Below are 12,771 nucleotides of genomic sequence, written 5' to 3'. Positions count from 1 at the left end.
CCAAATTTCTCTGCCTTAAAGCTCATCTGTCAGTGACCTTGTGAGCACTCACCTTTCCTACACGTCCCATGTTTGTCTCAGTTTTATTCCCCCAGACTTTGAAGTTGTGTCAGATTTCCTGTTGATTTGTTTTCTTAAGAATTTCACTTTCAGTACAAGGTACTGTGATGGAGTAGCCAGGCTGTGCTCAAAGTGCTGAGGCTCAGTGCTGTATCTGCAGGGAGATTTTTGCATCCTGATTCAGGCAATGAATGTCCCAGAATTAGCAGAAGCTGATACTGGATCTGCCTTTAGGCACAGCGCTTCTTCCTCGTCCAGTGACAGCATTCAGTTCTTAATTTGGGAGGCACCCTTCAGGACGTTTGTGCAAAATGAACAGTTGACAATATGTGAAAATTCTGTGGGAGCTTTGTCAGAGACACGTGTGAGTCGTTCATTGTGCCTGATAGGAGGAGTGGGCCTCAACGTGGGACTGCTTTCCTGTGTTCCTCTTCTCTTGTGCCCTGCTGTAGTCTTGCTTTGAGATTTCTCTGAACAGATCAGCAGATGTCCTTTCAGGCGTCTGGTGGTAAAAGCCAAACGCAGAGTTCAGCACAGCTGAATTCAGTGTATAAACTCCATGTGATCAGCAGGTTGTCAGCCGGCTCATACTGAGGGTTCTCCAAATCGTCCCCTTCTGCCTTTCTGGTCCCTCAGCTGGCAAAGTGTGTTACAGACTTGCAGCCAGTGCTACCTTGCCATCCTCGTTTCACATCCACTATTGTAAGAGCTGTCTTTCCTTCCAAAAAAACAAACAAACAAACAAAAAAAACCCAAAACTTTTACTAATTTCTCTGTTGCTTGCAAATGGATTGCTCCTGCCCTGCACACAGCCACAGCTGAGGCAGTGAAGGTTCCTCATGGTACTGGTTGAACTTTAATGCCTTTGGGCATTTCACATCTCACAGAGTCCCCAGAGGCTGTTCTGTGTGCGTCAGTGAGGCAGCAGAGACTCACGGAGGTGACCTGAAACCACATCCCTGCTGCAAAGGGGAGGGAGGGCACTGAGAGCCCAATGTGGGCTTTGAGAAGTGATAATGGGCACAGATGTGATGTGAAGAATTGAGTTGTTGGGTTCTTGTTGCGTGGTTGGTTTTTTTCTAGGCTGACTTAAATTTACATTCAATTTCATTAGCAGTTTAGGATCATTTATGCTCAAAAGATTAATTGTTCTATAAAGGATGGTTTTCATCATTTCCCATCCACTTGTCAGAGCTAAGTGACCCCCGATGGAAGCTGAAGCTTCCCATGACCTCTTTACCAACCACTGCTTCACCCAGGCGGGTTTTACCAACAGATCTGGAGATCGGCGTGGAGAAGCCAAAGAATCCTCAAATGTGACGCGGATGGAGGAGCCCCCACGTGCGCCTCGGCGCCTCCCGTGGGCCGGGCCGCCCCGTTCCTTGTCGCGTGCTGCCACCTGGCGGCCGACGGGAGCGCTGCAGCTCTGCGCGCGGGGAGCAGCCCGGAACTTGAGGCGGCTGCGTGTGCAAATTTCCGTGCGCAAATGTCGGCGTGAGCGTGGGCAGAGCGGCGGCCCGGCGGTTCTCTCTGGGGGTAACAGAACCGCGTGGGCGAAACCTGGTGGGTGGCAGCCCAGCCCGCGGCGGTGGGGTTGGAACTTGGTGACCTCTGAGGTTCTGCGATTCTGTGCCGCTTCCCATTGGCTGTTAAATAGCCGCAGGTGAGCAGGTGCTCAAGGAGAGGTTTCATTCTGGAAGAAGGACTTTAAGGAACGGCTAAGAGTGAACCTTCTGTGCAGAGACGGGCAGCTTCAGTGAGCAATGTTAAGAAGTGGGAAACGCGAGTTCACCTGCATCCGCAGCAGTGAGGCTCAGGAAATCTTGCCGTGCAAGCAATGAAGGGGAAGAGGAGGCTGGAAAATAGAAACTGAATTGTATGTGGGCGTCCAGATGTGAAGAGATAAATCTAATGAAGTAAATCTAATGGAACGTTTACCTGCTCCACGCAGGCAGCAGTATCGTTATTCACAAAACAAATGACAGCCCCTTGCTGTCAAAAAGAGGCAAAGGATCAGCAGCTGAGCTGTAGGGAAATGAGAGCTGTGTGACAGCACGGAGACCACGAAAAAAACTGAGAAAAGGATAGAATGTTCTCAAGAAGACTTGTTGTTTGGAGAACTTCTTTGTGAAAATTACTGATAGGTTCAGGAAGATCAAAAGCTTTGGCTTCTGCTTGATTCTTGCAATAGGCTCACGATGGAACTTTGTTACGGTGGAAGGACCTGAAAATAATAGGCATGGCACTGTAGATATCCAGCCATAAAACTGTCTGTTGCTTTTTAGCTTCCAGCTCACAGCTTGATTCAGGTCCAGCAGGAACCATCATGAATACACAAACCACGAGATACGATCACTGATCAGATTTGCTCTCTTTAATGCAGGGTCATCACTGGATTTAGTCACAGAGGGAAGCAAGCTCTGATGTACTGCTGTGAAACAGAACTTCTGTACGCAGCAACATCTGAGCTTAGTTCTGCAGCAAATGATTTCTGAAGAAACCAGAGATAACATTGCTAAGTTTCTCAGTAGCAATTACAGTTCAGTAACTTTATATAGCCAAAAAAATACTCTAAAAACTTTAGTGCAGTTTAATCTCATTTTCAGTGTTTTTATTTTTCTGCAAAGCTGCTGTTTGAACATTTCTTGTTAAGCCTAACATCACATGTGACAGAATAATGCATTGAGAATAATAAAATGGATGTGAGTGGAGGAACTGGAGCAGGAACTATGTGTAAACTGAACCTTCCACGTCATAACAGACACTGAGCCTTAGGAGGAAAGGCAAAATGTGAGCGTACTATAAAGCAAAATCTGGTGGGTACAATAACGATAAACGTGGTTGTCAAGCAAGTATAGAGGGACTCATTACTAAACCAAGTGCAACACTTTAAATAGTGATAGGAGGAAAAATACTTGTAAACCTTATCTACAGCATTTCTGCAAGTTTCTCATCTCAGCCAATAAAAATGCACACTAATACAGAAGTGGAGTGAGGTGAGATGCTGCGAGGCAGTGTAACATCAGTGGGTGATGAGGAAGTGTAGCAACAGGTGATTAAAAAGGCAGACCCAGGAGCCCTGTCCCGCTGGCTGCTTATGACACGCAGAAGGGCCAAGGAGGAGAATAGGACATTTCACGTGCCTTCTTTACTCTCTGGCAGTCTTGTCAATAAGTGTTGTGAACAGGCCCTCATTTGCTTCTGACTTTCTTGCATGAAGCAGTTTGCTGGTGGGGAGCCTGCAGGTCTTCCTGGCTGTGAGGTGAGGATCAGCCCTGCTGTCAGCATTCCATGCCATTGGTTTGTGGACATCACTATGCAGGGATCTGTGAATTGAGAGGTGAAGTCAGTGGGACTCAACTTTGGCAGGGCTTTCTGGTTTAGTATTTTAGATTTTAGAAGAAATCTGCTTTTCCAGAGTATGACAAAGGCAGTGAAAAAAAACTTTTCAAACCTAAACTGTCAGGAAGGGGAACACCATGGGAACCGTGCTGCCAACAGCCAGCACGTGGCAAGGTCTTCACAGAGCCCTACTGCACGCGCAGGGTGTGCACACAGTGTGCCCCTAACACTGCTTAGAGAAAGACAAAGAAAGGATGTAAAGTGTTCCTTAGAATGCATTGTTTTACTTCAGTGAAGTACGAGTACTCAGTTGTTGCTTCTGGATTTTTAATGCATTTGGTAAATCTATGGATATGAAACAAGAAAATGGTAAACCAATAACCGTTGCTGTTACTCTACGTAGGTCTCACCGGCTCTGAGTAAAATCAGCAGGAAAGGCTTTCTGCTGTTCTTTTGGGATGACTTTTGATGTTTCCTGGTGTGTTTTTGAAGTTCCTGATGAGTTTTCCTGTTCCCTTTCCAGTTCATGGTATTAAGTGGACGTGCAGCAATGGAAACAGCAGTTCAGGGTTCTCAGTGGAGCAGCTGGTGCAGCAGATCCTCGATAGTCACCAGACCAAACCGCAGCCTCGGACACACAACTGTCTCTGCACTGGTACCTTGGGTGAGTACACGGGAAGGCACAACGTGCTTGCAGCTTAACCCAGGCTTGGAATGGGGTTTGCACCACTAAAATGCTAAAAATGCTGTATTGTGAAATGTTGAGACCCAATGAGTGCAGAGGCAATAGAAGATTTAAGGGAAAAAAAAAATATCTGGAATTTCTGTTAAAAAACAAAACAAAACGAAAAAACAGCAAACACTTTGTACTGTGCCCTCAGTATGAGATTTGTTTAGAAAGGTGCATTCTCTTCTGCATGCTTCAGAATTTATTGTTCTGCCAACATTACCCTCAGAAACCATTGCCCTGCAGCCCTCCTTGCTGGAGAAGATGGGCTCAGGTGGTTACTTACAAGGCTGCACTGGAATAAGAGAGGTTTTATTTAATTACCGTGAAGACATGAGAGATTTCTCTCCTGTTAAAGAAGATGGTCTTTTGTTTGGAGACTAGAATGGCAGGAAACAGCATCCTGAGTGTTAGAGCTTTGCACAGCAAGTAGGAAGCAGAATGATTCTTTTTTCCATCTCATCTGCTTTATAGCCAGCCCTTCCTACTACTTTGGTCAAGTAAAATATATCTTATATTAATTAGTCTTCAGAGAAATTTATAAAGGGAAGCTGTCTGTGCTTCAAAGGGTTTATTTTTTCTGCTTTTCTGGGCAGTTGTGTTATACAATTGAGATTTTAAGTAAGAATGATGACCTCTGAAATACCTGGGTTTGGATTAAAATTCAAGCCTGAAGGCTCAGCATTTGATCCAGGTTTGCAGATCTGAACACGAATCCTTTTATGCTTCCCTTTGATGTTTTGTCTTGTGCTAAGTCTGCCGCCTGGTTTTTAACATAACAGTATCACTTTGTTTTGTAAAGGCTGGCACATTGACACACACATCCCCAGTTCCTTGCAGTCATAGGCAAAGACTGCGGTGTGAAAGCTTCTCATGTTCCTGTTGGTCTCTATACCTAGGAGAATAGAGAGATTTAATACTGCATTTAGTCTCAAAAGCGCTGTCCTGAACTACTTTGAGTGACCTGATTCAAATCTTGAGTGCATAAAAGAGAAGTTCCCCTTCAAGGGCAAGGAACAAAAGCGTTGGCAAATTAGAGTGCCTATGCAGACACTTTGTGTTGCCCAGAAGATGGCATTCATAATTGTAGCCATTAGCTACAGGGAGCTTCTTTTCCCCATTAATCATTATACAGTGCAATAATTGTTGTTCTTACCTCATTCTAGGGAAAATGAATCCATTAAAGAAGCACACCTCAATGGCTGGGCTGTTCTTTAAGCAACAAATGGCATTCTTGCACTGGAGTTTGTGGGTAGGACACTTTCCAGAAAGAACAGTTTACTTCAGACTGCCTGATTTCCTGATTTGCAGAACAGGGCCTGCAAGGCAGAAACCGTCTGCCATAGCTGACAGACTTGCTTTGCAGACTTTACCCACGTTAAATAACTCTGAAACTTGGCACAGATGCTGATTCCTTTCCTCTTTATTTGTTATCAGGGCAGAAGGAAGTAAGGTGAGGGTAGGTGCTGTGTGTGGTGAAGCTAAGTGTGCACGTGTTCCTGTTCTGAGGTTTGTTGTTGTGCACAATGGATCTACGTGTTGGATGGAGAGGGAGCTGTACATGTGGCGTGAGCAAGAAATTACTTCCACGGTGCCTCTTGCTCTCTAGTATGTGCGCTTGCTCTCTCCGTCCCTCACACAAGCACCCAAGCATGGCTTTCCTTTACTACAGCTGTAAGATAGACAACCAGCATGGGTTTAATTTTGTGCTTACTGAATGACCAGTGTTGTTTTCTGGCACAGGGGCAGGAAGCAGTGTGCATCACAAGTGTAACAGTGCCAAACATCGCATCATATCACCAAAGGTCGAACCAAGGACAGGTGGGTACAGCACTCATTCAGAGGTACAAAATAACGATGTCTCTGAAGGCAAGAACGAGCACAGTCATGGCAAGGCCTCCAGCCGGGAGAAGAGGAATGGCAAAGTGGCAAAACCGGTGTTGCTCCATCAAAACAGTACCGAGGTTTCTTCCACCAACCAGGTTGAAGTCCCTGACACAACCCAGAATTCTCCTGTGTCCATCAGCAGTGGATTAAATAGCGATCCAGATATGGCGGATAGCCCAGCAGTCACTGGTGTGTCCAGCATGGCTGTAGCATCAGTTATGGGAAGCCTGTCACAAAGTGCCACAGTATTTATGTCAGAAGTCACCAGTGAAGCTGTGTATACCATGTCACCCACCTCCGGCCCGAATCAACACCTTCTGTCCTCAGATGCAGCTGCACAAGGGCTGGTGCTTGCTGTGAGTTCTGATGGACACAAGTTTGCTTTTCCAACAACAGCCAGTTCAGAGAGCTTGTCCATGCTTCCCAGCACCGTCTCCGAGGAACTTGTGCTCTCCACAACTTTAGATGGAAATAGAAAAATTCCAGAAACCACCATGAATTTTGACCCAGACTGTTTTCTTAATAACCCCAAGCAAGGGCAGACTTATGGTGGAGGGGGTATGAAAGGTGACAGCATCAGTACCAACATAAGGCAGTCACCCACCACGGAACGTAGCTTCAACTTCAATACAACCCTCACTAAAGAAATTAAAACGGAGGACACGTCTTTTGAACAACAGATGTCCAAAGAAGCATTTTCCTCCACTTCTGCATCTAACACTCTCACCCTCACTACCGGTTCAGGTTTGCTTCCATCCGGAGGAGGTCTGAGCCCAAGTACCACCTTGGAGCAGATGGACTTCAGTGCCATTGACTCCAACAAGGACTATTCTTCCAGCTTCAATCAGACAGTCCAGAGCCCTCATGTTCATCAGACCCCTTCCCCCAGCTTCTTTCTGCAGGATGCCAGCAAACCTCTTCCCCTTGAGCAAAACACCCACAACAACCTGAATGACACAAGTGGCTCATTTGTGAATACAATAGGAATCCCCAGTGTGAAAACAGAGTCCCCATCCCAAACCACTTCCAACTGCAATGGCACAGTGGAAACCAGAATAGAGTCCACCTCTTCTCTCCAGCTCATGCAGTTCCAAGCAAACTTCCAGGCTATGACTGCAGAAGCTGAAGTTCCCATGGAGACCTCCCAGCAGGCAGAAGGGAATGAAAATCTACTTAAATCAGGGGATCTTCAAGCCTGCAGCACAGAACACTACTTGCAACCTGAGACCAATGGAGGTATCAGGAATGGGAACAATCTCCCTATTCTCCAAGGAAACATGGTACAAGGACTCTATCCTGTGGCCCATCCCAGCTTAAATAACTCCTCCAACATGGAGCTTAACTTGGACCACTTTGACATCTCCTTCAGCAACCAGTTTTCTGATCTAATTAACGATTTCATATCTGTGGAAGGTGGGAGCAATGCCCTCTATGGACACCAGTTGGTGTCAGGTGACAGTGCCGGACTCTCTCAGCCTGAAGACAGTAACAGAACAACCTACAACCAGGCTGAAATGTGCATTCCTTGCTGCAGTCCTCAGCAAGCCAACATGCAGCTCAGCAGCACAGAGAATGGAGCCAGCACGATGGCATACATGCATGTGGCTGAGGTGGTCTCGGCAGCTGCAGCACAAGGCACTTTGGGGTTGCTACAGCAGAGTGGGCGCTTGTTCATGGTGACAGATTATTCACCAGAATGGTCTTACCCTGAGGTAAGTTAGGGCTTTTAGTCCTTAACATTTACTGCCTTATCCTTACTTGCTTTGTTAATAACAGCTCCAATGACTGTTTTGTTAAAGCTTTTCTTCTCTTAGAAGAAAGAGCATCCGAAGCCATTTGCATGTCTCAGTGTACTTTTAATTAAGCACTCTGTCACCCTGACAGGGCCCTTTCTTCACCTAGAAACGTCTGAACAGAGATGTTTTGTTTCATTGAAAGGCCAAGTATTTCCACGTGATGGCCTCATGCGCTGTGCACAGCCTCACTGCACTGAACTGCCAGTGATGGATCTTGCTAATGATGCAAAGTAGTATTTATCCTTTGTCAGGTGTACGTCCTTCACAGCTTTGCAGTCTCCTCCTGCTCACATGTGTGAGAAGAGGAGCACTCCCATCGCGGCGTGGTGAGTGTCCCGGTGCTGCCCAGCTCCACACTGGGCCTCAGGGAGAAGGCACAAGGACTGCGGGAGGAACTCAACTGCACTTCTGCAGATCCGTGCTGGATGCAGCTGGTGCCTTTCCCACCAGCAGGAGAGGCGGGTGCCAAAGCCTTGTGGCCGTGTGGCTGACACAGCACTGCTGAGAGCCATGTCAGGGCAGGGAGAGGGATCTGGGACAGGCTCAAGCTGCTAAAGTTGGGGTTGAAGGACTCCTTCGTAGCCCTGCTTTGCACAGCCCCTTCAGGGTCACCCCGTGTGACCATGCTTCCTTTTTTAACCAATTTCTCAGTGCTCAGTAAAGTGCAAGGTGTATCACTGCCAGCAGGAGGAGGGAACAGAGTGAGCGAAGAGAAACAGAGATGCTCTGTGATGGAATAGTGTTTGCATTTCTCCTGCAGTGTAAGGTTTGGTGGCCAAAGAAGGGCACACCACGAGGTGTCCCCAAAGGCTGCAGCAGCAGCTGCTGTGAGCAGAGCAGTCCTGGCAGGGCAGGTGGATGGAGATATTCAAGCTCTGCAGAGCGCTGGGGTGCTGGTGGCTACTGGTGCCAAAGATCTGTGTCTGCCCTCGTGGTTTTGTTTGCGGTTCAACCATTTCAGTGCACGGTCCTCTCTGGATAGGGCTTTTTTCATGATGCTTCCTTTTTTTCCCCTCTGCTCATTGTAGGGAGGAGTGAAAGTTCTAATCACTGGTCCATGGCAAGAAGCCAGCAATAATTACAGCTGTCTGTTTGATCAGATCTCAGTGCCTGCATCTTTAATTCAGCCAGGAGTACTGCGCTGCTACTGCCCAGGTAAGGAATGGCTCTCCTACAGCTGGTGGCTTCGGAGGAAGTTCCTGACTTTCAATATATGCAGAATAACTGACCCTCATTGTTGGGCCCTAGCTTGCTACTTGAAATGCTGTGAAGTTGGTTAATTTTGGGGCACATGTGATCCTACCTCATGCCAAAAGAACCTATTGTATGGCTCCTAAATGTGTTTTAAAGCCTGCCTGTTTTAAAATGCAGATTGACATTTTGGACTCTTCAGTTGTGTAGTCACAAAAACATTGCTGAGTGCACCCTCTGCTCTCATTTCATCTGCTGTCAGGCTGCCCGTGGGGAGTTCACCAACAGGGTCATACTTTGGCATTTCTGCAGGGAGGTCACTGTCTCACCACTTGTTCTTCTCTTTTAGCTCATGACACTGGGCTCGTGACTTTGCAAGTTGCCTTCAACAATCAGATCATCTCCAATTCTGTGGTGTTTGAATACAAAGCCAGAGCTCTGCCAACCCTGCCTTCCTCCCAGCATGACTGGCTGTCTTTGGATGGTAAGAAGTGCATGATATTCTTTAACTAAGCTCACCAGACGGTAGAACTGTGAATGAAAGGAGCAGCCTCTGGTGTGGAAGAGGGATGCAGAGGGCCGAGGCTGTGTCATGCAGAAGGTCTGTCGCCCAGCATTCATTAATCAAAGCCCTCTTCCTGTTGACAGAAAAAACATGAGTGATCAGAACAGAACTCTGTTAACTTGATGTCAGCACTGAGGGATGGGAATGTGGGCTTTAGATTTATGTGATAGCTGTGCCTGCAAGTGTTACATTTGGGCATACCCCTGAAATGCATTTTGTAGAGGAGAGATGGGAAGAAAGACAGTAGAAGAACATGGGAGACTGGAACAGCAGGCTGGAGGAACTGAATATCCACACTTACCTGTGCTCACTGGTGCTCCTTCTAAAAGCTATCGGAGAAAATGAGAAGTCAGTACAGCCTGCGAGGAGGCAACAGATCTGCTGGCTGGTCTGTTATTTCTGTACTACTGCGTGAAATTCATTGATTTTCTTTGTCTGAGAAGTCGCCAAGGTGACAATTTGAACAAGATGGGCAGGGCCATCATTTCCCTTCCTGAGTGTGATTGCTGGAGCAGCTTCCAACTCAGAGCAAGGAGATTTAAGGAAAAGAGCTGGTTCGTTTTAACAGACATGATAGGATGGAAAAGAACAAGCAATATTGCTTTTATCTTTTTTCACCAGAGAGTCAGCTGCTGCAGCACTGCATTTTATGCAGTCTTAGCAAAGTCCTTATATGTTCGTGTTAGGTGACCCATTTGTTAAGTGCCTGCTTTCTCTACTCTATACAGGAGACAAATACTGTAGGGTCAGATCCTGAGTCTTCAGAGATTTCATTGCTGAGAAACTAATGTTAGTGTTGCAAAGTGTTACACAAAAGAAATCACAGGAGCAGTTGTTTGCACAGGGCCGTACTGAAGATGAGCAGTAATGAGCCAATATACTGATTCTGTTTGTTGCTCAGTCAATTAACCTCACCTAATTTTGTCCGTGAGCTGCCAACGTAGTAACTGCAATTCAGTCACAGAATCGTCACAGAATTGCATGCTCTGGGAAATCTGCTGTGGATGCATTACTTTGATAGGAGCTTAACTTCAAAATGTTGCTGTAATCACAAAGATTTGAAATGTGTGTTACCGTGTTATTATTGCTGCATATACTTGGACAGGCTGGGCAAATATGTGGAACGGATTGACGTCAACAGGAGAAATACTGAATAGTTTTAAGCTTAATGCAGGTGTGTAAATGTCGTCAGGTGGTGTTTGAAGGGATTTTGGTGGGCTCCCTCCTTCTGTCTGGGAAGCCTAGGCAGACAAAGCTGCTCTCATTAAGACACCAATTAGATGCTTCCTCTGTGCCGGCAGCAGCTGTGAGCCATCACACAGCCCAGCAGTCCCTGCGCATCGCGCCATCTCTCCAGCACGGCGTGCAAAGGGGCTGCATCTTAAAGCTCTCCTTTGGTCGTTCCCTCAGTGCTGGTGGTTTGGAGGAGCTGCAGAAGGTGGCTGAGTGCTGCCTGCTTGTGTTGTCTGCGTGCTGGGGAGCGGGCAGGCTTTCCATGAGCGCTGTGATGTGGTGGAAGGGAGGGGGACTGCAGCAGTGAACAAAGTAGGGCATCGCTAACGGGGGGAAAAAAAGGAAAAGGACCGCTGCAATGCAGAGGCCCTTCAGGGAAAAAGACTGAAGAATTCTATGAACCATGAGCTATCAGAAGGCTCTGTCGTGGTGCACGGTGCTCTGAAAGCAGCAAATGACATTCTTCTTAGTGGACAAGCAACATCTTCGCTTTTATTCAGAGAGTACAGATGTTAGTTTAGCTATAAGCTAATGAGAATTGATTCTACCAGCAGAATAAATACACAAATCCTCATCAGCTCTGTTTGCTTCTAATTGCACTGCATTAAATCCTTGTCCTACTGCCGGTTCTGTTGTCTCAAGGGAAGGATGCCAAGGACTCTCCATAGTCCCAAAATACAGACCAGGATTTTAATATCCTTTCTACTTAATCCAAAGGAACACTCTGAGTTCTTTTGTGTTTAAATATTTCAGCTGTGTGAGCACTAAGGGTTAACAAACTCCACCGTACTGCAGAAATGGTGTCATCCCCAAATCCCCTTAAAATAAAGACAAAGGCATGCTATGCAGGGGAGGTGTACGCTGAGGTGCAGCTGTCTTTTCTCAGCTCTGCAGATACCCGGAACCTTTTAACTTCAGCTTCTTTTCTTCAGGAGGAATCACAGCTCTGTTGAAGTTTCCAAGTTTTCAGCAGCAGGAAAAAAAGGAGCATGAAGGGATCTGTCTGCTCACTGGCGTGTGTTGGTGCTCCTCCTGCCCCAAGCAGTGCCAGCAGATCCCCCTGTGCCCACACAGCACCTCAGCACGATCTGCTGCTGCTGCTGCTTCCTCTCCTTTGCTGTCGGTAGAGAAGCACTCTCGAGACAGATGAAAAGCAAACAAAACCCCTTCTGACCTGAAGGGCAGAGGTCTTACAGTGACAGCTAGCAAATGAGAAAGGCTTTTTAGTACAGGCTTCCAGTGTGTTTGTTCCCACTGCAGAATTTGCTGCTTTCAAAAGGCGCCTGTAGAGACGGCGTTTCCTTGGCATGGGGTGTGATGGGGCATTTGGAGGAGGCCACAATGAGTGCTCCTTGGGGCTGTGCTTGTGCACCTGCAGGAAGGAAGTTGTGAAGGAATAAGTTAAATTGTCAAAGAGAATGTAAAAATCTGGGTGGGGAACGTGAGGGAGCTGAAGGTTCTGGTGTGCATAGGATGGGCAGAGCTGTGCTGGGAACTGAATGGCACTGATAGGAGGGAGCTTCACAGGCAGCTCTTCCAGCCCGCTGGTGCTCAGCGAGCTCTGGCTGCCTTTCCCAGGTGGAAGATGCAGAAGTGTGGTGGCTCGGTGCTGTTGGTGTGACACGGATGTATGCATGGCACCCAGGCAGCCTGCAGGCTGTGTGTGCGGAGCTGATGGCATCCTGTTCACCTGGACCTGATGCCTGTTTCTAGCATGGGAGCGTGTGAGATGGAGACAACACGACCTTGCAGGCGCCGTGTGCTCGTACTGCTGAGGTCTGAAGATGCGTGGAGGCTTTATCTGTTCCGTATTTTTATTGAGACTTGCATTTTTGGTCCCTTTACGAACAGCCAGGCAGCTCCCGCACACCTGTTTCTAAGGCTGCGTTCTGTTGCTCCGACTGCGTTTCCCAGGCGCTGTTTTCTGCTTCGCTGCGGTGGAGGCGCGGAGATGGGAGCGCTGCGGCTGC

The 12,771-nt window shown here is 47.3% G+C and overlaps 1 protein-coding gene across 11 annotated transcripts in view; it reads left to right on the top strand.

The window, feature by feature from the left end:
- The window catches only part of CAMTA1 (calmodulin binding transcription activator 1), a 225,748-nt gene that overhangs the window by 187,432 nt on the left and 25,545 nt on the right, over positions 1-12,771 (top strand). For all 11 annotated transcript variants that reach the window (XM_019622429.2, XM_019622430.1, XM_019622432.1 and 8 more), the window contains 4 exons: positions 3,926-4,066; positions 5,873-7,728; positions 8,841-8,967; positions 9,353-9,487. In XM_019622429.2, coding sequence (XP_019477974.1) covers positions 3,926-4,066; positions 5,873-7,728; positions 8,841-8,967; positions 9,353-9,487 — 2,259 coding nt within the window. The remainder of the gene's footprint in view (positions 1-3,925; positions 4,067-5,872; positions 7,729-8,840; positions 8,968-9,352; positions 9,488-12,771) is intronic.

This window comes from Meleagris gallopavo, chromosome 23 (genome assembly GCF_000146605.3).
Source record: "Meleagris gallopavo isolate NT-WF06-2002-E0010 breed Aviagen turkey brand Nicholas breeding stock chromosome 23, Turkey_5.1, whole genome shotgun sequence".
Lineage (NCBI taxonomy): Eukaryota > Metazoa > Chordata > Aves > Galliformes > Phasianidae > Meleagris > Meleagris gallopavo.
Note: the sequence above shows the minus strand (reverse complement) of the source record. Positions and strands in the feature narration are given on the sequence as shown.